The sequence below is a fragment of the Vigna unguiculata genome, chromosome 9, assembly GCF_004118075.2.
Source record: "Vigna unguiculata cultivar IT97K-499-35 chromosome 9, ASM411807v1, whole genome shotgun sequence".
In the NCBI taxonomy this organism is placed as follows: Eukaryota; Viridiplantae; Streptophyta; class Magnoliopsida; order Fabales; family Fabaceae; genus Vigna; species Vigna unguiculata.
In genome coordinates, this window is record NC_040287.1 from 24962203 (window position 1) to 24987250 (window position 25048).

The 25048-nt window shown below is 34.8% G+C and overlaps 1 protein-coding gene and 1 long non-coding RNA gene across 4 annotated transcripts; both read right to left on the minus strand.

Moving 5' to 3' along the window:
* Positions 1–5657: 5657 nt before the first annotated feature.
* LOC114162778 (defensin-like protein 1) lies at positions 5658–6239 on the minus strand. Its single transcript, XM_028046754.1, has 2 exons — positions 6113–6239; positions 5658–6024 (listed from the first exon to the last, which is right to left on the minus strand). The coding sequence occupies exons 1-2, from the start codon at positions 6165–6167 to the stop codon at positions 5858–5860; spliced, it is 222 nt and encodes a 73-aa protein (XP_027902555.1). The 5' UTR covers positions 6168–6239; the 3' UTR covers positions 5658–5857.
* An 11413-nt stretch (positions 6240–17652) lies between these two features.
* On the minus strand, positions 17653–24004 carry LOC114164416. 3 transcript variants are annotated; one of them, XR_003599541.1, is made up of 3 exons: positions 23690–24004; positions 18927–19014; positions 17653–17862 (listed from the first exon to the last, which is right to left on the minus strand). It is a non-coding gene; the product is annotated as an uncharacterized LOC114164416 (long non-coding RNA). The 3 variants fall into 3 exon arrangements; XR_003599539.1 differs by having other exon boundaries at positions 23670–24004; XR_003599540.1 differs by having other exon boundaries at positions 17659–17862; positions 18859–19014; positions 23670–24004.
* Positions 24005–25048: the final 1044 nt, after the last annotated feature.

Below are 25048 nucleotides of genomic sequence, written 5' to 3' on the forward strand. Positions count from 1 at the left end.
TTGTTGGTTGTGTATTGAAATTGTGATTTTGAACCTAGATTTGTAACTATCTCTTGATTTTAGTTGTTTAGATTAATATAAAACTCGTTGATTGTGAAATCAATCAAATACTTCAAAATTTGGTAATGTGATGTTCCTTGTGATATGAAACTGTGGAATTGATCCTTTTGGTTGAGATTGGTGCTTCTACTTGTGATTGATGTGCTATTGAATTGTTTGAAGCCTAAGGTGAACATTTGGTTTAGTTGGCACTACCAGATTGTAAAATTTCGTGTATGCGTTCGTTGGGTGAATCCTATTCTTATTTGGCGACTACCAAAAATGATTTTGATAAGGAGTTAAGGGACTTGCTTGCTGGGTGAGCAGACTCTCGTTTAATGAACGCCAAACTTGAGTTTTGTAGAAAGTCAAGGAAGAGGGACTCATTGAGCAATTATGTTCCCATTAGGCAAATTATCCTGAATCTAGTTCTAGTGTTGGACTCGCTAGGCGAAACATTCAATTGTTGAGTGAAAGAACCTTCAGGGCCTACTGGTTGAGCGAATGTGTGATCTCGTTGTACAAGTCTATAAATTTTAATGGTGCTCTATTTGAAAATAAAATTATGTGGAGATAAAGTATGTGAACGGAGGTGAATGATTCAAGGAGGTATTCCAAGGTCAATGAAATGTGATATAATTTTGGACAAATACAATAGTAATTTAAACAAGATGAGAATAATGGATCTATCTCTCTTACACACTTGAATTTTCATTATAAATAAGAGACATGGAAACCTAGAGCAAGAACTTTTCATCCACAATTTTATCAGAATATAGTTTGATATAATGTGCTTTCAACAAAACTGCACTCAATACTAACAATAGTCAGTGTGCAACCAAATTGAGATAAATTACCATCAGGACGCTACAAATTCCACTTAAAGCTAACAAGTCAAAACTCAACATCTAAGTCCAACTTTTAGAAGTGTAGTACACTTATCAGACTTAATAGCAAAGTTACACAACAAGGGTACAAGCATCACAATCAATACGGGCAGAAGATAACTGAAGAATGCCCTTTATATAATAACAACCTTTAAAAGGTTTAGCTCCACAATGGTTCAATATTTTCACATTAATGCAGAAAATAACTAATATCTAGACTTTTGTACGTCTATACTTACTGCAAAATGTAGGCATTTTTTATATAGTGAGAAGGACTTTCTTAGTTTCTTTTTCTCCTCTGGCATGGGTTGCTAAAGCTTGATCCAAGCATCATTAAATCACTCAAAAGTGAAACTCATACCAAAAGAAGAGGAACACTAATAAGAAAACTACACATTTTCAACAAATTGATATTTTTGTTAACTTATGAATATAATCTGTCATTTTAATGCATAACAATGAATTTATTTTCTTCTCATACATCATTGGCAATCACTACAAAAAAAATTGAAATTACCGACGGAATTTTACCGACGGATATACTTCTGTCGGTAAATTTGAATTACCGACGGATTTTACCGACGGATTCTCAAATTTTAATTACCGACGGAAAAATCCGTCGGTAAAAAAAATTTCATTTACCGACAGAAAAATCTGTCGGTAAAATCCGTCGATAATTCAAATTTTTTTTACCGACAAATTTACCGACGGATTTTTCCGTCGGTAAAAGAAGCGGGAAATTTCCCGCCCAAATTTGAATTACCGACGGATTTACCGACGGAAAAATCCGTCGATAAAAGAAGCGGGAAATTTTTTGTCCTAATTTGAATTACCGACGGATTTATCCGTCGGTAAAAGAAGCGGGAATTTTCCCGCCCAAATCTCACCTTATAATGGTTCGAGGAGAAGAAGAAAATAAGAAAAAGAAGGAGAAGAAGAAGAAGAAGAGAAGAAGAAGAAGAAGAGAAAAAGAAGAAGAGAAGAAGAAGAAGAGAAGAAGGAGAAGAAGAAGAAAAAGAAGGAGAAAGAGAAGAAGAAGGAGAAGAAAAGAAGGAGAAGAAGAAGAAGAAGAGAGGAAGAAGGAGAAGAAGAAGAGGAAGAAGGAGAAGATGAAGGAGAAGAAGGAGAAGAAGAAGAAGAAAGAGGAAGAAGATGACAACGGCGGCGGCGGCGGCGACGGCGACGACGGCGGCGACATTGACGGCGACCACGAAAAAAAAACGAAAAAAAAAATTGAAAGAGGGAGGAGGAAGAAGATGAATAGTGTAACTAATTTACTGACGGATTTTTGGTAATTACCGACGGATATTTAGGTCGGTAATTACCGACGGATATTTTCTGTCGGTAAGTACCGACGGATTTTACCGACGGATTTTCCGTCGGTAATTACCGACAGATTTACCGACGGATTTTTCCGTCGGTAATTACCGACGGAACATGATTTCCGTCGGTAAAATTTTACAGACAAGCATTTTACTGACGAATTTTTGACCGTCGATGATCCGTCGGTAATGTTGATTTAGCGACGGATTTTGGCCATTACCGACGGATTTTGACCGTCGGTAATAATGGTTTTTCTTGTAGTGAATTACTTGTGGTTTCCTTAAGGGAGAACCTTGCTGTGTGGTTTTGCTCTTTGCACCGCCCTCCCCCCAACTATCTTAGACAAGTGATAGATTGGTAAGAAACCTCAATCTCAATCTTATGAATGGCATGTTATATAAAAGTATCCTAACTTATTCCCTTTATCATAGTTCAATTATTGGACATAACATGTTGTTAGGGAGATCAACGGCTAAGGCAAAATATCTTGCATGGTGCTCCCTCCAGGTTTGATATTTCTATCCATATATTTATAATTGTTTGATTTGATTTTATACCTTAATTAATTTTAATGTTTTTTATATAATGTAGTGTAATAGACAAACCGGTTCATATAAGTGTGGTTACTATATAATGCAATGGATGACAACTATTGTGCATGCTCGTATTACAACTAATTGGGAAACGGTAATATATATTTGAATTAAAACAATTACTTTGCAATATACTAAAGTTTGGTATACTAAAGTTGTCTTTCTATAAACTAACTTAAGTTAATGTTAATGTCTTATTTTGCAGACATTCAAGCGTCCTCTGCCAATTCCCGCGAAGTCCATAAACTTTGGTAGGATAGCATGTGCAAAGTTCATAATTCAAATGTAAAATAGTATTGATTAGGACGTATGTATTTGGATTGTGAATACTCCAACTATCTTTTAAATGTTTTTGGATTGTGGATGTTTGAGAATATATTTTGTTCTAGTTTGTGCTGTTATGTGAAAAATATGCAAATTTAAACGTGGGAATCACAATAAAACAAAAAATTTATTTAAAATAAAAAAACAGAATAGGCCTCACTTCTTACCAAGATCGAAGCAAAAAGTGAGTATTGAACACCTATGGCTTCGATTCATACCATAACTGAGGCCAAAGGCCCTGCGAAATTTTTTATTTAAAAAAATATATATTGAACACCTATGGCTTCGGTTCTCCCAGACCCGAGGCAGAAAAGAGTCTTTATGGCTCTGGTCCTTCTACAACCGAGGCAAAAAAGGCCTCTATGGCCTCGGGTGATAACCGAGGCCAAAAGGGGGTGCCTTTTGGCCTCGCCCCAATATGTCTCGGTTCTAAAATTGAGGCAGAATCACGAAAGTAACCGGGGCCAAAAGCCCTCACTACACTGGTGTCGGTTCTTTTATAACCGAGGAAATAGATAACTTATGTGTCGGTCCTCCTGCCAATCGAGGCATATGAGCTTAATTTTAAGAAGCTAATATGCCTCGGTATCGAATTAACCGAGGCAGTATCGCTTCGTAGGGTTAAAAAAACCCAAATCTTTTCACTGCAGAAGCTTGGTGGTACTACTTCCTCTATCTCAACGGCAGCTTTTGGAGCTTTTTCTTCTGCCTTATCACTGTTCGAAGGATCATCCTCAACAGCAACGACGTTGTTTGGAGCATTGGAAGTTTCTTCAGCTTCCTCAACCTCTACAAGCAGCTCTCCTTTGTTCTCGTGTATGTTTGCCACTAGAACCTCTTCGATCTCGACCTCAACGACGGTCCCAGCGTTTGCAAAGCCTTCTGCTTCAGATTCGCTTCTCAACCCTCTTTTGGGTTCCCCAATGCTGCTTCAGCTTCTTCGGCAGCTTCTGGCGCATCGCCTTCAAAACCAACGAGTTCTTTTTCATTTACCACATCCTTTGCGCCACTATTCCCGACAGTGATGACCACCAGTACTTCTACTGTGGCTACTGGCAGCATGACCCTTTCATCTTCTATGTCAGCCTTGGGTGCTACTACTGCATCTTCTACAACCGCAAGTACTTTGGCAGTTCCTATTACTTCTATTGGTGCAGCACCTTCTACTAGTACAGGATCATCTTTTACAAGTTTTGGTGTAGGGATCACCATTAGGCCTCAGTCGGTGGAAACCGAGGCAGTAACGATTCAAATATGCCTCGGGTTGACAACCGAGGCATAAAGTAGTGTCTTTTTACCTCGGCAGTATATGCCTCGGATGCGCACTCGAAGCCAAAAGTTAAAAATAATCGCTGTTGTTTTTCTTCCCTGCACTGGTGCCACTCAATATAAGATTTAGACTCACACATGTATTACAATATAAAAACTGAATATTAAATACCTCTCTCTTTTCATTTTCTTCAATCATAAGTAGGCTTCAACGAATTTTAACATATACTAAAGCTAGGATTGTATTATTTTCTTGTTGCAAGGTATTTGAATTTTAACATATAATAAAGCTAGGATTGTATTATTTTCTTGTTGCAAGGTATTTGTTCTTCTATTTATATGCTTGACTTGGTCCCTCTGGGCATTTTGTCTACTGTGGTTGAATTCAATATTTTCAGTGACTGTGAAAACAGATTCTATACAAGTCTTATTTCTTTCAATGAAATTCAAAAATTTTTGATAACTTTCTCTATAATGTTAGTTAGTTTGAACCCTTTTATCCTTCTTTCTCACCATCTCTTCTTTTTCCTTATTGGTTATGCGACAATGACATCCACCATCGTCTCTGGTGATACTTTCAGCCACAACTACACAGTTCCTAATGAAAACCCATCCCTCATTTTTATTAACCCTGTCCTTGATGGCCCCAATTACCAAATGTAGATGGTCCTGCTTAAAATTAATAAGACTTTCAGATAGTAGAAAAGATATCCATCCACCATCATTATTCTTAGCAAATACATCATTTTACAGGAAATTGTTCTGACTGTTTGAGTAGTTTAAATCTAATAAGATATATGGAGGAAAAGCGAGTTCAAGGTTCTCATTAGTCTTTTTCTGGTACTGAATTAAAATAAAAAACAAAGCAAAGCAAACTTAATGAATATAGAAAAAGTCTCCATCACCTTCAACAAAGATTTTTCGAATTTTTATGGCATAAGGAATTTCAAGGATGAGTTAACTTTATCAACTAAACTGATTTCCAGAAAATCATGCTAAGACATACAGCAGACCAAAGTCTTTCAGCTCATCACATTGTTTGAATCTCGTTGCTTGAAATATTGGTAAAAAATATTAATTCCGTGAGTTGTCATAATAGGTTCTATAAGTACATAACACCCTTACCTTTAACATTCTTTTTCATGAAAAAACAACAAATGACAGATAACGAAAGGAAGAATTGAAAATCGAGAAACTCGTAGAATCATGGGGACAGATGAAATGTAACAAGGAGGTAACTAAGAAGCATTTATTATTAATTATAAATATAAAGGCTGAACAAACACAAGCAAATGGTGTCTAAGTAGAAAATACTGGAAATTGTGGCAGCTATATCCCATTTCCAAATGGATAACAGAGAAAGAGTACATGCATGTGATTTATTTGGTAGTGAGATGCATGCACTGATGTTTGAATTTTGTCTCAGCAAATCTTGGTACAGAAGCATCGGCGGCGGAAGCCTCTGCAGTTGCCACCGGAGAAGCCTTCGTTCCTGCATACCAGAGCACAGTTATGGTCTCCGGTACATGCACCCTTGAACCCGTGGCTCTGTGACTCGCACACTCTTCCCTCCGTCTGCACCACCACCTCTGCCACCACAAACACAACATATAGAACCTAGTTAAACAAGTGACATTATTATGTAATGAAAAAAGACAGAGAAGAGATTAATCTTACGGGAAGCAAAGACCAGAAGAAGGAGCAAGAAGAAAAAGCCACATGATTTCCTCATCTCTATGTTCACCAAGTTAACCTACTCTCTCTGGGGCAGTGTGTGTATGCAATAATTGTAATGGGTGAAGAAAGTGTCGTTATATAGTGAAGTGAAGAAGTTGGTGGGAAGAGCGCGTGCATGACGTGTGAGATAATGGTGTGGAAAGATTCAAAACCAGGCAGAATCAGTGGCTCAATGTTTGAGATTTGAAAAGAGAAGAGGCATGTTCACGTGAAAATTTCAGAGAGAAGTGTACCTATGTGCATGCCATTGTCTGAAATGTAAGAGCTTGTTTTGTCATTTTATCTGTGTTAATGAAAATGGGGTGGTGAAGGAGTAATGGCTATTTACTGAGGTGGGGGATTCACGATGTACAGTTTCACGTGACCTGCAACTCTGGGAGAAGAAACAGACAAAAACTAACAAAAACCAGATGCTGATGCCTTGCTAAATATTATTTATGTTATCTTAAACACCAATGGTAACAATAATGTAAAAATATATATATTTGTCAAACAAATAAAAAAGAAAATGATGTATGGTTAACATCGTTTTCCAACGTTGGATTCCTCTGATTCTTGCTGGTGTAGTTGTCCTGAAGCTAGAACTTGTGTATTATCAGAATGGCAGTGTAGGTTTCATTATTGTTATAGACAATTTAGAAAAAATGGGCCAACTTACCAGTGTGTGTTTTTTTCAGTAACTCTCAATCTTCACTTCATTGATTAGATTGGAAATCGAGTTCTAAAATTTCTGATCTTTTTATTATAATTAAATATTATGAAACATTTATTGAGAAATTTATATGAACTGCTAAACTAAATTAATTAATATAAATTAAATAACTAATAGATATTTTATTGTTAATAAATTTATGAATTAAAAAAGTTAACCATTATTGAAAATTAAATTAGGAAAATGATTTTTTTCTTAAATATGAATGAAAAATAAATTTTAAAAAATGTGATAAATTTGATTAGTAATAAAGGCATTTAATACCCTTTTAAAAAATGTAAACGTTTATAATTAATCGAAAATGTTTTTAATGAAAATGAAGTGATATGAAGATTATGAATATTTAGTTTAAATTTATGAGTGTAAGGCCCACTTAATTATGCATCAATGTTTAAGGGTCTGTCCTAATCAGTTGGGCCTAAGGTTGGTCCATAGGGTACCCAAAATCCCTAAACCAATCTGTTTCTGTAGAGAACAAATAAGATAGGTTAGGCACAAGCGTCACCTTACCACGTAGTCCGTTATCTCCTCAGTTGGCCTCTTCCCGGTCGATACATGTCAACTTGAACCCAGGAGGGGTTACCTGTAGAAGAGTCTCCGAAGCTCAAGTAAGTCAAAGCTCTCAGAGAGTCAAATCAGTGATTAATGAATGCGTACCTTTAAATGATGGGGTCCACGCGTATTTATAGAGCATTAATGACGTTTGACTATTTCATGGGTTGGGCCTTGACTTGGGCTCTAGGTGGGGCTTGCGAGTGGGCCAGGGCCCAAACCCAGGCCCTTAAGATTTATTGAATGCGGGGGCTTCTATCATACTGAGTGTATTGAAGTGGTCGGTTTAGGCTGTAATCTTACCAGATATGCTCGAGTAGTCGGTCTAGACCGGCTACTTGCTTTGATGGCTTAGGTTAGTGATATGAGGTGCAGGTTGTCCCTTTAGACGTTTAGTTTAGGTTAAAATCGATACAAGTTAGGCTAACTCGGCCTAGGCTGGATACTTGGCGGCCTCGATATGCACATTATTTACTTATTTGGTCGAGTTTGACTAGGTACGGTACACAATCTAACCCTCTCATTTTCTACTCACTTTGCAAAATCAGTCCCTTGTTCACTTTTTTTTCCCTCAACAGAGCTCTGCTAGGGTTTGGACCTCATTCATCTGCAAGCGAGCTCGACTCCATTTCCTTCTCATGTAAGTTGGTTCTTCATCCATACCTTCTTTATTTCTAGCTCTATTGTTGTGATTCTAACTAGGGTTCACCTTGGTAACCCCGTTTTGAATCTGTCCCATTATTTCCAACTCTCGAATATGCTTTTGGAGTTGTTGTGTTCGTTGGCTTAGGTGTCGGAGTTTTTTGGCTAACATTCTTCCACATAAGGGAAGCTATGGTTTCACGTTTTAATGTATATTGCTTGTTTTTCAACTTTGTTTCGTGCTTTTGGTAATTGTATGGTGTTTAAAATGATATGAATATGTATTGTACATTGCTCTAGATGAATCTTTGTGTTGGCCTGCATGAACAGTGGAGGAAATCTGATATTCTCGCCCAAGCAAGTGGGTCTCGGCTCAGCGAGAGTATCAGAAACCCTCCTAGGTGCTTGCGCAAGCTGTCGCTCAGGCGACGAGCTCCAGTTTTGAGCGAGAAGCCATCTCGCTCAGGCAAAGTCTCGTCTAAGCGAGAAAATGCGAAAGCACCACTGTTCCACTTTTCGAGCTCTCGCCTAGGCGATAGGAGCTCGCCTGAGCGAGAACTGGGCGAGAACGTGCTCAGGTGTTGTTTTCTCCTCTGTTCTTGGTTGATGGTCGCATGCTTGATTAGATTATTATGTTGAAGCTTTGAATTGAGTGATTATGCATGTATTTAAATAGTTCATGAGCTGGAATTGATGAGTTTGGTATGATATTTCTTATGGAACATGATTGGATGGTTGGTTATATATATTGACATGAGATTGGTATGTATGATAATTTTATGTTGGTTGGTGAGACATGATTTTGGTATGGTTTAGGACGTAATTCCATGAATCTCTAGGTGAGATCTCATGGTGGTGCCTCATGGTCAGGACGTAATTCCATGAACCCTTTTTGGTGGGAGCTCATGGTGGTGCCTCATGGTTATGACGTAATTCCACAAAGGTTTCATGGTGGTGCCTCATTATATAATTTAGTAAGGATTCAAGTAAGGATTGCATCCTGAAACTCTAAAGAGTCAATGAGTCTCACATAGAGCGTACTGACTCAAGTGGTGAGAGTAGCAGGAGGCCCTAGTCTTTGGCAGGATAATGGCCTTAGATGTTTGAAGGCTAACCTTGTGCGTGATAGGATGAAGCCCTTTGGCAATGGCTCTGCAGAGCAGTAGAGGCCACCACAAGTGCAAGCATCGAGTGAATTCGACTGATTGTATGTATCTAGATAATTGAGTATTAGAATCTTGCTTGTTGGTCATCACATGCTTGGTTGTTTTATGTATCTTTGTCTTTTAAATTGTATGCAATTGTATGGTAAAACTTTTTTCACTCTAGCCTACCCTTTCTGTTTGTTTGTGTGTCTTGTGTGCAGTCTTCTCCTTTTGTGATGATCATCAATTTATTGATGTGAGCAGATGTGGCAACTCCTCATGGTCCTCAGGGTGATGGAAACTCTACTACGTAGCTTGTCTTGGGTTGGATCCCCTTGCTCCAAGTTCCTTTTTTTAGGAACTATGGCCTATGTACTACCTTGCTCCTTGAGCATGTATTCTGAATACTGTTAAACTCTTATCTCGTTTTGTTAATGGCATCGTGGTGTGCCTTAGTTTTCTTCTAAGTATTATGGACAACTGTAGGGAGTGACATTTCTACTCCATGACAATGCCCTTTTATATTATTCTGTGTGATGTTTCATTTAATTACGTTTATTTATTAAATGGGACGTTACAATGAGTATTATTAAAAATGATGTAAAATATAATTAAGAAGAAAAATAATTATTAATTGTTTTAAATTATGTATAAGATAAAATTAATATAAGTATTTAAAATGTTAAAATTTTATTTTTAAATATGAGAATTAAAATGATTTAAATTATTACGTGATGAATTACAAACTTGTTTATAATTTAGATATGCTTACATTTTCTAATATTAATATCATTCATTTAAATATGTAGTGATTTAAATATCTTATGGTGTGAGAGATGGCAAATAAACCTGCCTCCGTAGGTATTGTCCGAACACATCTATGTTTTGATGGGGAATCCATGCATTAACTGGGTATGGGTATGGGGAATCTCTGACTTTTTCAATTAGGTATGGGGATGTACATATCCTCGCCATAATACTCGTCCCTATTTAAATTATTAAAATATTCACAATTAATTAAGTAACTCTCTCTTTCTCTCTCTCACTATATATATATATATATATATATATATATATATATACTTTCTATTTTTTATTTCTTCTAATTATTTGCTTTGTCATGAAACGCATTCACATTTCTATTATATTTTTCATCTTATCATAACCTTTATGTAATTATGTTAAAATTATGTATGTCAATTAAAATAATTATGTCTCACATTTGAATATTTCAATTATTTTTTAATATTTTATTTATTATATATTTTTCTTTCATATGAGAATATTTAATACTCCCAATTAGTGACGAAACTTGAACAAAAATTTTAGGAGGGCCAAATTATATTTATTATATATAAATTATTTTTTCTAATTAAAAAAGGTTTTCATTTCCTCAAATTATTTTCTCTATTCAAAACAAGCACTCATATAAAATTCAACAAATATGATAACAATTGTAACATCTCGTCCAGATATTACGGTTTTAAATAAAATAAAATAGAAATAATACGTCAGCGTCATTTATTAAATTTCATTTCCCAAAACACAAGAAATTTAAAACTTCATTACATAGTCAAATAAACTAAATCCAAATCATAAACTAGATTAAATCATAAGTATCGCAAAGTGTTTACAAAATTATTCCAAATCATAAAACAATAAAACCTTGAGAAAACTCTTTATCCCAGTCTAGCCCCGCTCCGGCTCTATGTCTCACTAGATCCACCTGCAACATCATCTGCTCACGTGTACCGGGCACACGATCATCGCCAAACACAAGCAGATAGGGTGAGCTAATAATAAAAACATCAATCATATAAACAAAGCATTTATATGTCAATACAAATATACCAAAGGAATTCCCTCCTTTAATTTCAAGCCACATGACCGCTACCCTATTAATCGTATTCTGCGTCTTCGAGTGAGTACCTCAAGATGTCTGGCTGCCATACCTATCGGCCACACTAGTACTTATGCAGTACTGGTTTTTAAGCATCCAAAATAAGGTAAAAATCAATCCTACTCTTATAAATAAGCATATCCACAATCAAGAATATAGGCTTCTAGAAATCAACATGAGTCACATGCATAATCTCAACTTAGATGGCTTCGTCATACGCGTACACAAGTATCACCACATATCATATGCATCAATGCAACTAATATTGACACACATGCCTTCACCAATAACCAATTCTCTATATGTGACTAACCCAAAGGAACATTCAATTTGATAGAGACTTACCACATAACCCTATCATGCTTCATTAGAAGTTACTAGAAATTATCAAGAGGTTATTCATGCATTTTAAAGACTCCAAAATCAGCAATATTGAGTAACGTATATCTCTAGTTATTGACCTCAAAATCAAATTTCCACCGTTCAAAGTGAAGAACCACATTGATGAGTCATGATTTTCTTCCATTCCACTAGCCCTTGTGTACCCATTTGACAGTTGTTCAATGCTTAATTGTTCATCTTTAGAGTATTTTTCATCTGTTGGGCTTTATTGGGCCACTGTTCTGAATTTGGACTACTTTCACATTATTTGGCCTAATTTTCGTTTTTAATTATTTTTATATATTTGGGTGAAGCAAATTTTGGAGCTTGGACATTAATATTCAGTTGAAGAGAGTCGCCACATCGTTGCCACATCATTTCCACATCATTTCCACGTCATCTGAGTGAATGAGCCAACATTAGAGGCCTAGGAGTGACATTTTTGTAATTCTGCAGCTCATAATGGCATTTTTGTAAATATGAGTGGCAGGGGTGGTGGGACCACGAAATTAGGTCTGAATGCATGCAACCAGCCGCACACTTCTCCTTCTACATTCTCTCCAACCTCCATTTTTTATGTTTTAAGCTTTGGAAGGTTACCCATGGAGGCACAAGCTAATTTTTCACGTTTTCCATTCGTTTTTCACGTTTTATGAGTCTTGGACAGCACATTGAACTTGTATTAACGTTTTCTACCGTACGGGTAACATTTATATTGAAGTATTCTCATTTTTTGTTGTTGTTTTTGTTGTTGCCCCTTTCTTTTCTTGCACTTTTTCGATTCATGCACCAATTTAGGTTTTCTGCATCAATTTGCACTCATTTGGATGGTTGAATCAAAATTTATGTTGAAGCCTAATTCGGATTCCATGAGGAACTTATTTTAGGTGTTGATTCTTTGCAGATAATGGATTGAAACCTTGAGATTAGTGTTTTGTTCGGTGGAGTTATGTTAATCTCTCAATTCGGAATTTGCGTTTGGGTTTAAATGAAGAAACCATTCTGTTTTTGCTTAATTTGCAGAGTGGAATCATTGTGTGTTCATGCTTAGTGAACTATAGCAGATTCATGGATGTGTGCTTTGCTTAATTGCACTTGAGTTCGAGTTAATTTGCGCTTAGTAGTTAATTCGGGTTCCATGAGAGTTAATATAACCATTTTGAGTTGTGATCCGTGATTGGTGGATGTTCATTTGAAGCAAGGAATCAACGCTGCTTTTACATTGATTTTAGACGTCTGCATTTAAGTTTTCAATTGTGTGTTGCATCCGTAAATCTGCCAAACCCCCCTGTGTTGTATTGTTGTGTTCGTCTGGAAATTGAAGCTTTGAACAAGAACATTGGTCATTGGGAGACGACTTGGTTCACTTTCATATACTGCATTTTATCTATTTTAATTTGGTGGGGTACGGCCTCTATCTCACATGTTATGGACCACCTGTCAAAATTTCACCTAAAGCGGACAATTAATGAACCCGGAAATGTAGTTCTACGAAAATTGCGCGAACTAGAAAAACGGTGGCGCCTAGCGCTCAGAAGTGAGGAAGGTGGTGCCTAACGCTCAGAAGTGAGGAAGGTGGCGCCCGGCGGGACTAAACTACTGTCTGACGGTTACTGTTGCGCAAAACTACGAAAAGCAACGTTTTTCGTGAACAGAACACCACACGCGTCGCCTAGCGGCAACTCTTCACCACCAAGCAATTTTTTAACACTAACCCAGAAAGTGAGTTGTTTTAACGTGAGTCGCATGGCGGCAATTCATGCACCGCCAGGCGGTGCATACAGTTCTGGAAAAATCCCAGATTGTTCTGCATCTACTTAAACTCTAAAACCCCAAATCAACAATTCTAGCATTCGTCTTGACATAATTATATTGTTCACTCATCATATTTATTCAATTCGGACTATTTTTATATAATTATCACGTGTAGAATTTAGCCTCACCCTCACAAAATCCCAAAAGGCGTCCCGAACAGTCACAAAATGCAATTTCCACTACTGCAGCATCTATCGCCTGGCGGAAAGTATGCGCCGCCAGGCGGCACATCAAATTATGGGCAAACCCCAAATTTTTCCCGCACCCGTGATGAACTATAAACCCCCAAATCTCGTCCCAATCAATCAAGCGCATAAATTACAAACAAATTGATTTCTTTCATACCTATGCATTCAATAATTCCATAAATCTCAACTTCGTTATCATTAATTTCAAAGAATCAAATTAACAATTCGACCCCAATCCCAACACGACCTCCCTTCACTTTAATGCTTCCTAATCAATCACTTGAATTCATATAAACGTAGTGATAATCATCGATTTCATAAGTTTATACATTCAAATCATGCACAAGAACCTTGCTCAATATCCAACCATCACAAAACCCATAAAGAATCATTGAACAAGAACACAAGGCTTCGCGTCGCCTGCCGGAGTCACCCTTGCCGCCAGGCGGTTTCTGGAAAATTTCTGGAAACTCGACCAGTGGAAAAATTAACGCAGAAATAGGCACCCAATCATACATCATACAATGTAAAATCATACAATTTCATATAGACAAATAAAGTAGCTCCCCTAACCTGGATTCCTTAGCTTAAAACTTGAATAGCCCTTGGTTCTCCCTTGCTTCCAATAGCCTTCCTTAGTTCTCCTCAATTCAGCCTCAATGCTCTACTCAATACACTCACCTCACTCTGATTTTCGTATTCCTTTACCTATCCAACAAGACCAGCCACACAACTTCTCTCTTTCTCCCTTAATTGGCCACTAATTAGTGTCTTAATGTGGGTTTAATGATGTAAAACGAAAATACAATTAAACTAAGGTTAATGTCATTCAATTTGTTGTCTTATGATGGTTTTCCAGCCCTCCCTTGGCTGCTAGGGTTTCCTTGCCCTTTCACCTTCATACCAAAGGAAATTTTGGCAAAAAAATAAAGTTTGGTTTGGGTTCACTAAGGCTCAAACCCATTCCATGCCAAATGTCAAATAATTGCACAACTATTCAATCAATTCATGTTTCGTGATAATTTATATAATTCTATGATTATATTATCACTCCTCATGATTCAACATATTATCAAAAAAATTAATAATTAAATAACACACAATTAGCATACATTGGACTTGAACCCAAGTCCCTTTAGTTAATCATTTGAGCAAGTACTTTTTTCACATCACATTAATCAATTTTAATGCCATAAAGGCTCTCACTACCCGCATTTATTAATTAATTATTTTTTTAATTAATTAAATTTCACGGGTCTTACAATATAATATATATAAAAGTGTAACATAAATTTTATCATCAACAATAATATATTCAAAAGACAAAAGTTACATTTAATTAAATGCTCCTCTACGCTCTTTCAATGATTTAAAATCTTCAATTACTGAATCAAAAATGAAGCTTGTTGCAATATCTCTCTCAGTATATATTATCATAGTGTTTGCTAAAAATCCAGTCTTCATCTTATTTCTCTACCTGTTATTGATTATTTTCATTGCAGAAAAGATCTTTTAGTTGTAGCGGTAGATCTTTGTAGCTGTAGTAATTTTTGTTTAAGTTCTGCCACCAATGACGTAGATGCATTTCTTTCATCTTTATCATAAGTCTTCCTCTTGAAAAAAGAATCAATTCTTTTACTCTTTACCATAATGTTTCTAATATAAATTTTTCAACTCTCTAAGAAAAGATAAAATTATGACTACCCCAAATTAAATTTTAAAACTAAGACTCAATATTTTAAGAAAACTAATAACTTCTAAATGATTAGCTTCTCTTACCTTAGTGTAGATTCATAATCTTGCTCTTACCTTACACAACTCAAAGCCTAAAATAGCTCTATCTACACAAAGAAGAGTTTGATCAACAATTAAAACACGATTTTATGATCTCTAATAGATAGATATATGCCTAGAGTATAGAAAAGTCACATACAAGAGAAAAACATATTGCTTAAAAAAAGTTAAAAAATAAACTTACTCAAAAGAAGAAATTATTCGGTCTAAAATGATCTTTAACTCCTCAATTTTTCTGTGGTGCAATTTGATTTTAGAAATAATAAGAAATTGATGGTGAAAATTGATATAGAAATAAGAGGAGAGAAAGATATGGAAGCACGACAAAGAGAGAAATCAAATAAAAAGTAGAAGAAATTATATAAAACGTGATTTTTAAATTATAAAAAATTCTTTTAAACTAAATTAATATAATTAAAATAATAATATATAAATATATTTTTTAAAATATATAAAAAATAAAATAAAAAAAAGCGTGGATCCCCTTGTCAATACAATGGTCAACCCCTACTCTCAATTTAAGTATTTAATAGCACAAACTTTTCACTTACTAGTTAATGTATACAAAAAAATTCCTTACTTATTATTAATTTTTGTTTCATTTGAAGAACTCTTTTGTTTTGCTAAAACAATTTTTGTTATTTCTCAACCATTAGGTATATATCTTGATATTTAAGATGTTTTCTTAGATTTCTAAGGTATTTTTTATATTATCATACCTTAATTATACATTTATTTTCCTTTATGCGATTTCTTTCAATAGTCTCTCAAATTGTTTCTAAACATTTATTAATTTTTTAATATTTTTATTTGCTGTTTATTTCCATCATGTAGAATACTATTTCAATATATTTTATCTAATTATTTTTTATTTTCTAACTCATTATCAATCATACTGTAATTTTTTTCACCATAATTGTATAAATAAATTTTATTTACTACAATATAAAAATTTAATGTAATTGCCATGAATATTTTCTTATCACCATCCAACATATATTGGAGCTCAAAAGATACAAGATCTATGTTAAAATTTTATTATTATGTTTATTATTTATTCGTTGCATCATTTTGATCAAGTGATGTATTATAACTTTTATTAGTGTATAAAAAAGAGATTCATTATAATTTAAAAAATTGAAGTAAACAAACATTTAAAATATATTTTAATTTGAATATTTTTTTTTCATTTATATTTTTTTAAAAATACTTTTAAATTTTATCAACTAGGTTTCATTAATGTTTGCAAATTTAATAAATATTTTGGTTCTCATGAAATTTTATTTGGTATTTTAATCTAAAATGTAAAAAATTTTAATTTATTTCAAAGTATTTGATATCGAAAAACAATCATCCTCCTAATATTGAATATTTCATAATATTATGTTTCATTTACCGTAATTTTTTATTATTTTATGAAAGTTAATTAAAATTAATGTTGAAGTAGTAAGAAAACGGGTACGAGTATGGGTATGAGATTATATCCGTTACTCGGTGGGAATGAAGATGAGACAAAAGTTTGATACCCGTTAAGTTTGGGTATGGGGATAACGAAATTCGTCCCGCCTCACCTCGTTGCCATCCCTAGGTGTGACATGGGTACAAAGATTTCTTTTAAGAAAAAATCATGTATTATTCATCGCACATTTAATGGTAGCTAAGGTGAGAAGAATGTTGTCGTGTTTATCTTGTAGTTGTAATAACATCTATTTATATTAGTTATATAAGAAGAATCAAAACAAAGGTAAAATTTATTGATAATACCTTCTGTCATCTATTATAGTATTAGTAATGTTGTTACAAGTCTATATATAATATAATCTTATTAACATACGCAAATTTAAGAAATTGAATTTATAGCACGTAATTTATATTTAATAGCAAAATAATTCACATAAAAAACGCAGCAACATTTTTTTAAATAAAGGAAAACGATTTATATTGAATTCTTTATTGATCAACATAAATGAGATAATTTATATTGAACTCTAGTGTCTGACGTAAATTATCAATTTTACATCAGACATTGTAAGTGTAACACTATAGGTGGATATTACTTGGTAAAACATGATTCAATTAAAATAAGAATAAGATTTAAATATCTGATACCATTTCCAAATACAGAAAAATAAAAATTGTGGATAAAATAAAGTTACTTCATAAATACTTTATTACAAGTTCAAAATCCAAAGCCAACCAGAAAATAAAAATTACAAAGTTCCAAAGCATATGTCTTTCATAAAATTTTGCCATAGCTAGCCATCGCTCTGTCTCTACGCATCGCCATTGTAACATCATAGGTGGATATTACTTTATAAAGCAAAATTTATAAGTAAAATAAAATTCCATATGTCATATTATTCCTAAGTGCGGGAAAATTTAAAACTTTAATAGTGGTAACATAACAATACTTCATAAATACTTTATTACAATCCATAATCCAAAGCCCAAATAAAAGGAAATTCCAAGATAACCAAGAACAATTTCTAAAATAAAATCTCGATAGTTATCCCTGCTCCATCTCTACGCATCGCCATCCTCGCCTAGAATCACATATGCTCCTGTGTGACAAGTCACACGATCATCGCCAAACACAAACAAAAAGGGTGAGCTTAAAAGGAATAAACAAGCATAAATAATAATATAAACACCTCACCCAAAATGACTTAACCAATTTCCCATCTATAAAAACCTTTACACTAGGAGGTACCTACGCAACCCTAGTCTCATAACCTATATGAGATTAGCACATGCTCAATCATGATCTTAAGGATTTCATATGCTTCCACAAACCTAACCGCTCAAGGTCCAATTCTACGAACCTCTCCGCTCGTAGTCTAACCTCTACGAACCTCCCAATCGTAGTCCAACACACGTGAACACATCTAGTTATCAACCTCCCTACTCATAACACCCTCGAGTGTGAGCATGAAACATACAAACCTCCCCACTCGTATCCCCACACAAGATTACATCCAATACGAACCTCCTTGTCCATATTAATCACGTGTTTCCAACTCCATTACGAACTTTCTCGCTCGTAATCCATGCAAGCATATCCCAAACCAAAAACCCTCATAACGAGCCATGCAAAACACGCCACAATGCAAAATGCCATCAAATTATCGCATGGCGCAGCCTAAGCGCCCCAGATGAAGTGGCAATGGAGACCGTCTGGTGGTCCCAACACACTGTAGAGCACATTTCAGTTAGGGCTTCCCTGGGTAACCCATCTCCTGACATTCCAATCTGCATCGTCAAGCGCTACACCAGTAGCATAACAACTTCTGGTTTTTGCACCCCAAAGCAATTTTGGAAAACCAATAATACAGGCACTCATCCAGAATACAGAACGCACGTCTATATACACCAGTGTGACTCAATATAGCACTTCCTACCTCTTTTACATCAATCCTAGCTACATTCTCAAGTATTCACCAATTTAAGCCATGCCACAAGTGACTTAGACAAGGAATACAACATGTTCATAAGAAACTTTCAAAAGAACAAAAACATAAACTACTACTGCCTACAACTCATGCAAGATCACATCTTACCTCAAACAACACCTAACACATTCCATCTATTCCCATCCCATCACGCAACACCAACACAAAATTCACACCTTGTTGCGCTCCACGCATCGCCTAGCGGTACCTACTTGCTGTCAAGTGGTGCATCAGAGTTCTTGGATAGAACTCAGAATTTTGCATCTGTGAAAAAAATCCACAACAACTCGACCCAGTCAATCAATTGTATGAAACAACATAAATTCATGTTCCCAGCAATCATACATGTCCAATTTAACACATACCAATACAAAATTACAACCATTTTTTCACATTCAACCATATTACTTTGAGTTTCTTGCACCCTAACTATTATCGTTGTACTCTTGTGGCTTCTCAAAAGCTAATAGGGTTTCTAGGTCTCTATTTAGTGCTTGCCATCATTAGAACCCTCATCCATCCAATTATCAAGCATATGTACAAGCACCAAGCCAATACATGTTTCATGACATTTCATGCACATATTTGATTATGAGACCACATCACACAATCATGCATACATGCAAAATAAAATAAATAATTAAAACATCACACTCATGGCATAACAGGATTCGAATGCAAGACCCTTCAACACCACCCCCACACAGTCAACCACTTGAGCTACCGTTGCTCCTTTGCTATGACTTGACAAACTAATTCTCTTAGAGGTACTTCCAATCCACAATTATTGCTAATTAAATATTTATTAATTATTTAAATTTTCCAGGTCTTACAGTAACGTCCAACGTAAATTTCTTTTTAATTATCACATCTAAATTCTCTTTCTCATTTCTAACTACTTGAAAACATGTCGAAAATGGTTCTGGTTTGGAGATTCATTTTTTACCAAGTCTTCTTCTTTTGTGGTGTGTTTCTCATGGGAAAATTTTTTATCCAATATGTTTCTTTGTTGAGGTTTGTTTTCAAAACATTGTATTTTCCTTTATAGCCATGTCTATGTTTTGGGAGACTCAGACATGACTTTACATGAATGTCATTGTGTTTGTCATTATAAGAATATGTTGTAGCGGTAAAAACAATTTGCACCTTTTGGACTTTCATGACATTTAAGGGTATTGAAGTCGATGATGAACTGAAAATTATATATTTCAGTCTTTCTTCGACTTCAATGCTTGTACATCTCAATCTCCTTCCTACATTGCCCAACCTCTGTCTCAAGTTTGGCTTCTTTGTTCACTAACTTGTTTTCTACTTTATCAAAATCTTTCATTTGATATGCAACACGCACAAATAAAGCAAGCTAAGGAATGCAAATTTCATTGTAGCTTTTTTTATTGGTCGCAGACTTTTTTACATTAGACCTGCTATACTCCGACGTAAATTTACGTCACATTTTTTCCGTGCGACCTAAATTTACCTCTCTTGAATACCAGATGTAAAATTCATTTGCTATGTTAGTTGTACTTTATATTTCACTCTTTCTTGTTTGAATGTGCGATCTCTATAAATTTCCTATAAATCATGACATGTTGATCATATATGTGCTAACCAAGAATATATTATTATTTCTCATTACATCGCGTGCTTTAGTTGTTTTTACATGTTTCTATTTTCAAAGTAATAGATTATCTAATACTCTTACACATTTTTGTATGTCAACTTCTTAATTTGATACCAACAAACTAGTTTCAAAAATTCAAATTTTATTTGTTCCACATCCTTTGGTAATTGATATTTGATTAAGATCAATCTCCTTTGTTTGTTTCTTTTTGTCATGAAGAAACTAATTACAAAGACGTTCAAGAAAATGACAAACACGGTCATAATTGAGAAGTTTAAATGAAATAATAACTTCAATGTGGATTAAGATCCATGCCTTGTTGATAGAACATTGACTTTGGATGCCCTTATCTAGTATGATTGCACACTTATAAATGCCAATTATGAGAATTGATGAGGAGAATAATCATTCCCTAATTCCTTTGTCTCAAATGAATATTCTTTAGAAGTTGGTGAGTGAAGGAATTGTTGGTGCAAGTTGGCTCTAGAAGGGGGGGTTAGGGTGAATAGAGCATGTAGACATTTTATCTATTTTGCACAGATGTAAAATAATCAAAGTAAGTGTATAAAGTAGACATTGCACACATAAGACCTATATTGGTTCACCTAGCACATTGAGACTATGTCCAGTCTCTTAAGCAACTTCCTTAAGATATTTCACTAATCAAAATACTTGATTAGAACAAATATCACCTCTCCAGGTTACAACGATTATCAACCTCTCCAGGTATCACACGTATAAACTTCTCCAAGTATCACGAGTATAAAGCTCTTCAGGTATTCTTCTAAATCTGCCCCTAAGATCGAGAACTCTCAAATGAAATAACAATAACAATGCTCAAACTAAGATAGCACAATCAAAGCTCACAGGTATACCTCATAATGTGAAGGATTTTACAATGGTTAATCACACAATCCAATATTTCTCACAACTAATAGGATTTAACTCTATAATCTCAATGTGTAAATCTCCAACTTGTTATTTTGTCTCTGTTCAACCATTCAGCATCCCTTTTTCTTCATCTAGGTCTTGGTATTCATAATCACATTGTAGAATACTATTGTTGATGTGTTTCCATCTTTGAATATTTTCTCTTTACTTTAATAGCTTCATCTATTAGGAAAGTCTTGATAATCATTGTCGCAACCAGAATCGCGACGGGAAGGCGAACCGAAAAAATAAAACGGGTTTAAAAAGAGATTTGGAGTCGCCACCATAGTTATTTTTGGAAAACTATGGAAAATCATAAAAAAAAAAGTCTGCGAAAAACTAGATTTCAGATCCGGGAGTCGGTTACGCGTAGGGAAGGTGTTAACACCCTACAGCGCCCGCCCGAGGGAGGTACCTTTAATTAAAAATGCAAAGTCGATGTGGTTTTCAAAATGTTATTTTTTTTTCCTCAAAAATAATAAGACAAAAATGCTAAAAGAAACAAAATATATTTTTTTTTAATTTTTTGGGCCCGACAAGGATTGACCTTGGTCCTACGTATTCTCATTAAAGATGAGAAATCAGGGTTACATAGTTCTTTAAAAGATATTTGAAAAACAAATAAGAAAAAGATTTGATTTTTTTTAGAGGTGAACCTGACAAGGACTGGCCTTACTCCTACGTATCTCACGGTGGAGAATCAAGGATCACATAGTTCTATTCAAGGACTCTTTGTTTGAAAATGGTGATGTTTTTTTTATATTTTGAAAATTTTATATTTTTTTATATTTTTTGAATTACTTGAAAATACGTGTCACACGACGCGGGCTGTCGGACAGACACTAAAAGGGAAAGAAAATATTTTTGGTATTTTTGAAAATGAGTGTCACACGGTGTGAGCGACCGGACAGACACAATAAAGTGAAAGAGAATATTTTTCATTTTTTAGATTTTTTCTATTTTTTTTTTGTAATTTTTAATAATTTTCAAATATTTGGTTTCTAGGAATAAAAAAATAAAATAAAAATAACGAAAATAAATAAATAATAAAAAAACAAAATAAAAATAAATAAATAAATAAATAAAAAGAAACAATTTAATTAAGAAGGGTGAAAGTGGAAAACAAAAATATGGGGGTACATGAGTAGTTAGTGGGGGTGCACAAAATAAATACAACGGGCCCAAAGACAATAGACAACGATACGGGGGTGCAGGATTATCACATATGGGAGGTCTACGAAGTAAATGAGGTGTTTGTATTAAAAGATGGGGTGCGGCGAGTAAAATATAAAACAAGCCCAAAATAGGAATGAAAAGTGTGTGCAGGGGTGCGTGATTAGCAATTGTGAAGGTGCACGAGGAAGTGAATAATGCAGCGACAGCCCAACAACCAAAAAACAAGGCGGGAGTGCAGGATCGTAAAAAATGGAGGTGCACGAAGAAAACAATGGCCAGACTCAATGTATATGGTGAGAAAATTAAAAGGGTGTAGTGACCCAAATGTAACTCTTTTCTACTGCAAAACAGAAACCACGAGGGTTTCTTTTTCACCTTCAACGCAGACTCTCTAAAGTGAAACCATGGCAGCTTCCTCCTTCACCATCTCACGCAAACGGCTTCCATGGAGTTCCTGCAGCAGGTCCCCGCGACTTCAGCGGCATATGCTACCACCGCGCGTCCAACGGCCGGCGCGAGACGCCACCATCGTCGCCGGCGACAACTCATCTTCGAAACGCACGAGACAGGGGCATCTTCTTCCTCGCGTAACCACATGACAACACCAATCCCCTTCGTGGCTGCGCGACCCTACCCGTCGGAGACTACCGTCAGCGATTCCAGCCGCCGTGCCAGCCACCGAGACTGTTTTTCTTTTCAATTTGTGCTTGGGTGTGACTGATTGGGAAACAGATCCGTATTTGGGTGTGAATGGAGATTCTCGGTTTTTTATTTTGGTTTTTATGCAGATGCGAGATGAAGATGGTGATGGGTTATTTCCGTGTTGTTGGTTTGGTGTTCGTGTTGGGATAATGGAGTGGAGTGAAAATGAAAAGAAGATGGATTATGGTGGTGTAGTTGGAAGAATGTTGGAGAAGATGAAAGTAGGCATAATAACCGTGTGAATATGTTTTTTATGGTTTTTTATGTAGGTGCGAGATGAAAATGGTGAGCAAGAATGAACAAATCTGATTTATGAATGGAGTTTATGAATGAGTTTTCTGATCTTTCTTTTTTGTTGCAGGGAGAATGGAAACAACATTAAGTAACACGTTTAATTCATAAAACACATCTTCATGATGAACAATCCAACAGATAAACAGTGATATAGGAACACAACATCAGTTCACGCCAACATCAATCATTTTCATACCTAAGTGTTCCAAAGTGTACCTTTAGTGGATCCTTTCTAATACCCCCGGCAGTTTCTTCTCAATGATGTTCCTTTTGTCGTCACCGATTTCTCTTGCCCTCTGAGTTCTAGTGCCTTCTCCCTCTGTAGTAAAAAAAATAGAACCCTCCTATCATGAATCTTCCCCTTTTTATTATGTTATTATCTATACCTTCCAATCTCGAAATTTGGGATAAGGCTGAGAGTAGATGTTGCTTCCTGCTCCTTCAGCCATCATGACCATGTTACAGGTCATTCCCAATACAAAACCAGCAAGCATGGGTCTGATAACAGAGAGACCTTACGTTACCTCTTTCTTTCCCTTTTTCCTTCATTTCATTTTTTTTCTTAAATAATAAAAAGTAAAAAAGGAAAATAAAGAAAATAAAATAAAAATAAATGAAATAAGATTAAAACGAAAAAATAAATAAAAAATAAAAAAATAAAAAAATAAAAATAAAACAAAATAAAACAAAATAAAAATAAATAAAAAATAAAAATAAAAATAAAAATACAATAATAATAGAATAATAAGAAAAATAAAATAAAAAAAAGATGAAAAGAAAAAACAAAATACATTATAACCCGAACAAAATTAGGTGTTGACAATCATAACAATGTTTGAATTATTCATTCTTTCCTTTATTAAATTTTTTCAATTTGGATTTCTTCGCTCTTTAATTCATATTACCATTATGGCTTTGAATGTAGTCTTCAAGATATTCTTCATGCTAATTTGAAATCTTCTGCATATTTCCTTGCTCATGATTGATTTAAATTATACAAGATATTCGTCAATATTCACAATCTTAAACTAGCATAGATAGTCTTCACATATTCTTCTTCTTAAATTAAATCTTCAATCAATTAGATATCTTTTAATTCTTGATAATAAATCTTAATATGATATTCATTGATTTAATCTTCCTTTTCAATATTTGGATTATCTTTGATCAAATGATATATCAAGCTCAATTATTTGTCTTGTTTGATGGGTCGTCTAGTACCCTTTATAGACTTAGTTTACTCAACTTTGATTTTCTTGTGTTGTCTAGTCAACTCACATTTAACTCATCTGCTTAGTATACTCGTCTAACTCATTTGATTTAACTTTCATCTTGTATAGACATACTTTGACTTTTACTCATTGATAATCTTAGTCGGATCTTATCTTGACTCATCCAATCACTTGGTTTTACTTTCAATTCATTTGGTAAATGTAGTCATCTGAAAGTAGAACTTGTCTATTGACTTCACTCTACTGATTACTTCATTGACCTGATTCATCTTGTTCTTTTAACTTTAGTCGTCCGATCAACACAAGTTACCTTATCAATTTTGAATCGTCTAGTGAAGTTCTT

Coding starts and splice junctions, on each gene's coding strand:
- LOC114162778 (XM_028046754.1), bottom strand. CDS start 6,167: ATGAGGAAATCATGTGGCTTTTTCTTCTTGCTCCTTCTTCTGGTCTTT. Junction 6,025..6,112: donor TCTTCTGGTCTTTGCTTCCC/GTAAGATTAATC, acceptor TTGTGGTGGCAG/AGGTGGTGGTGCAGACGGAG.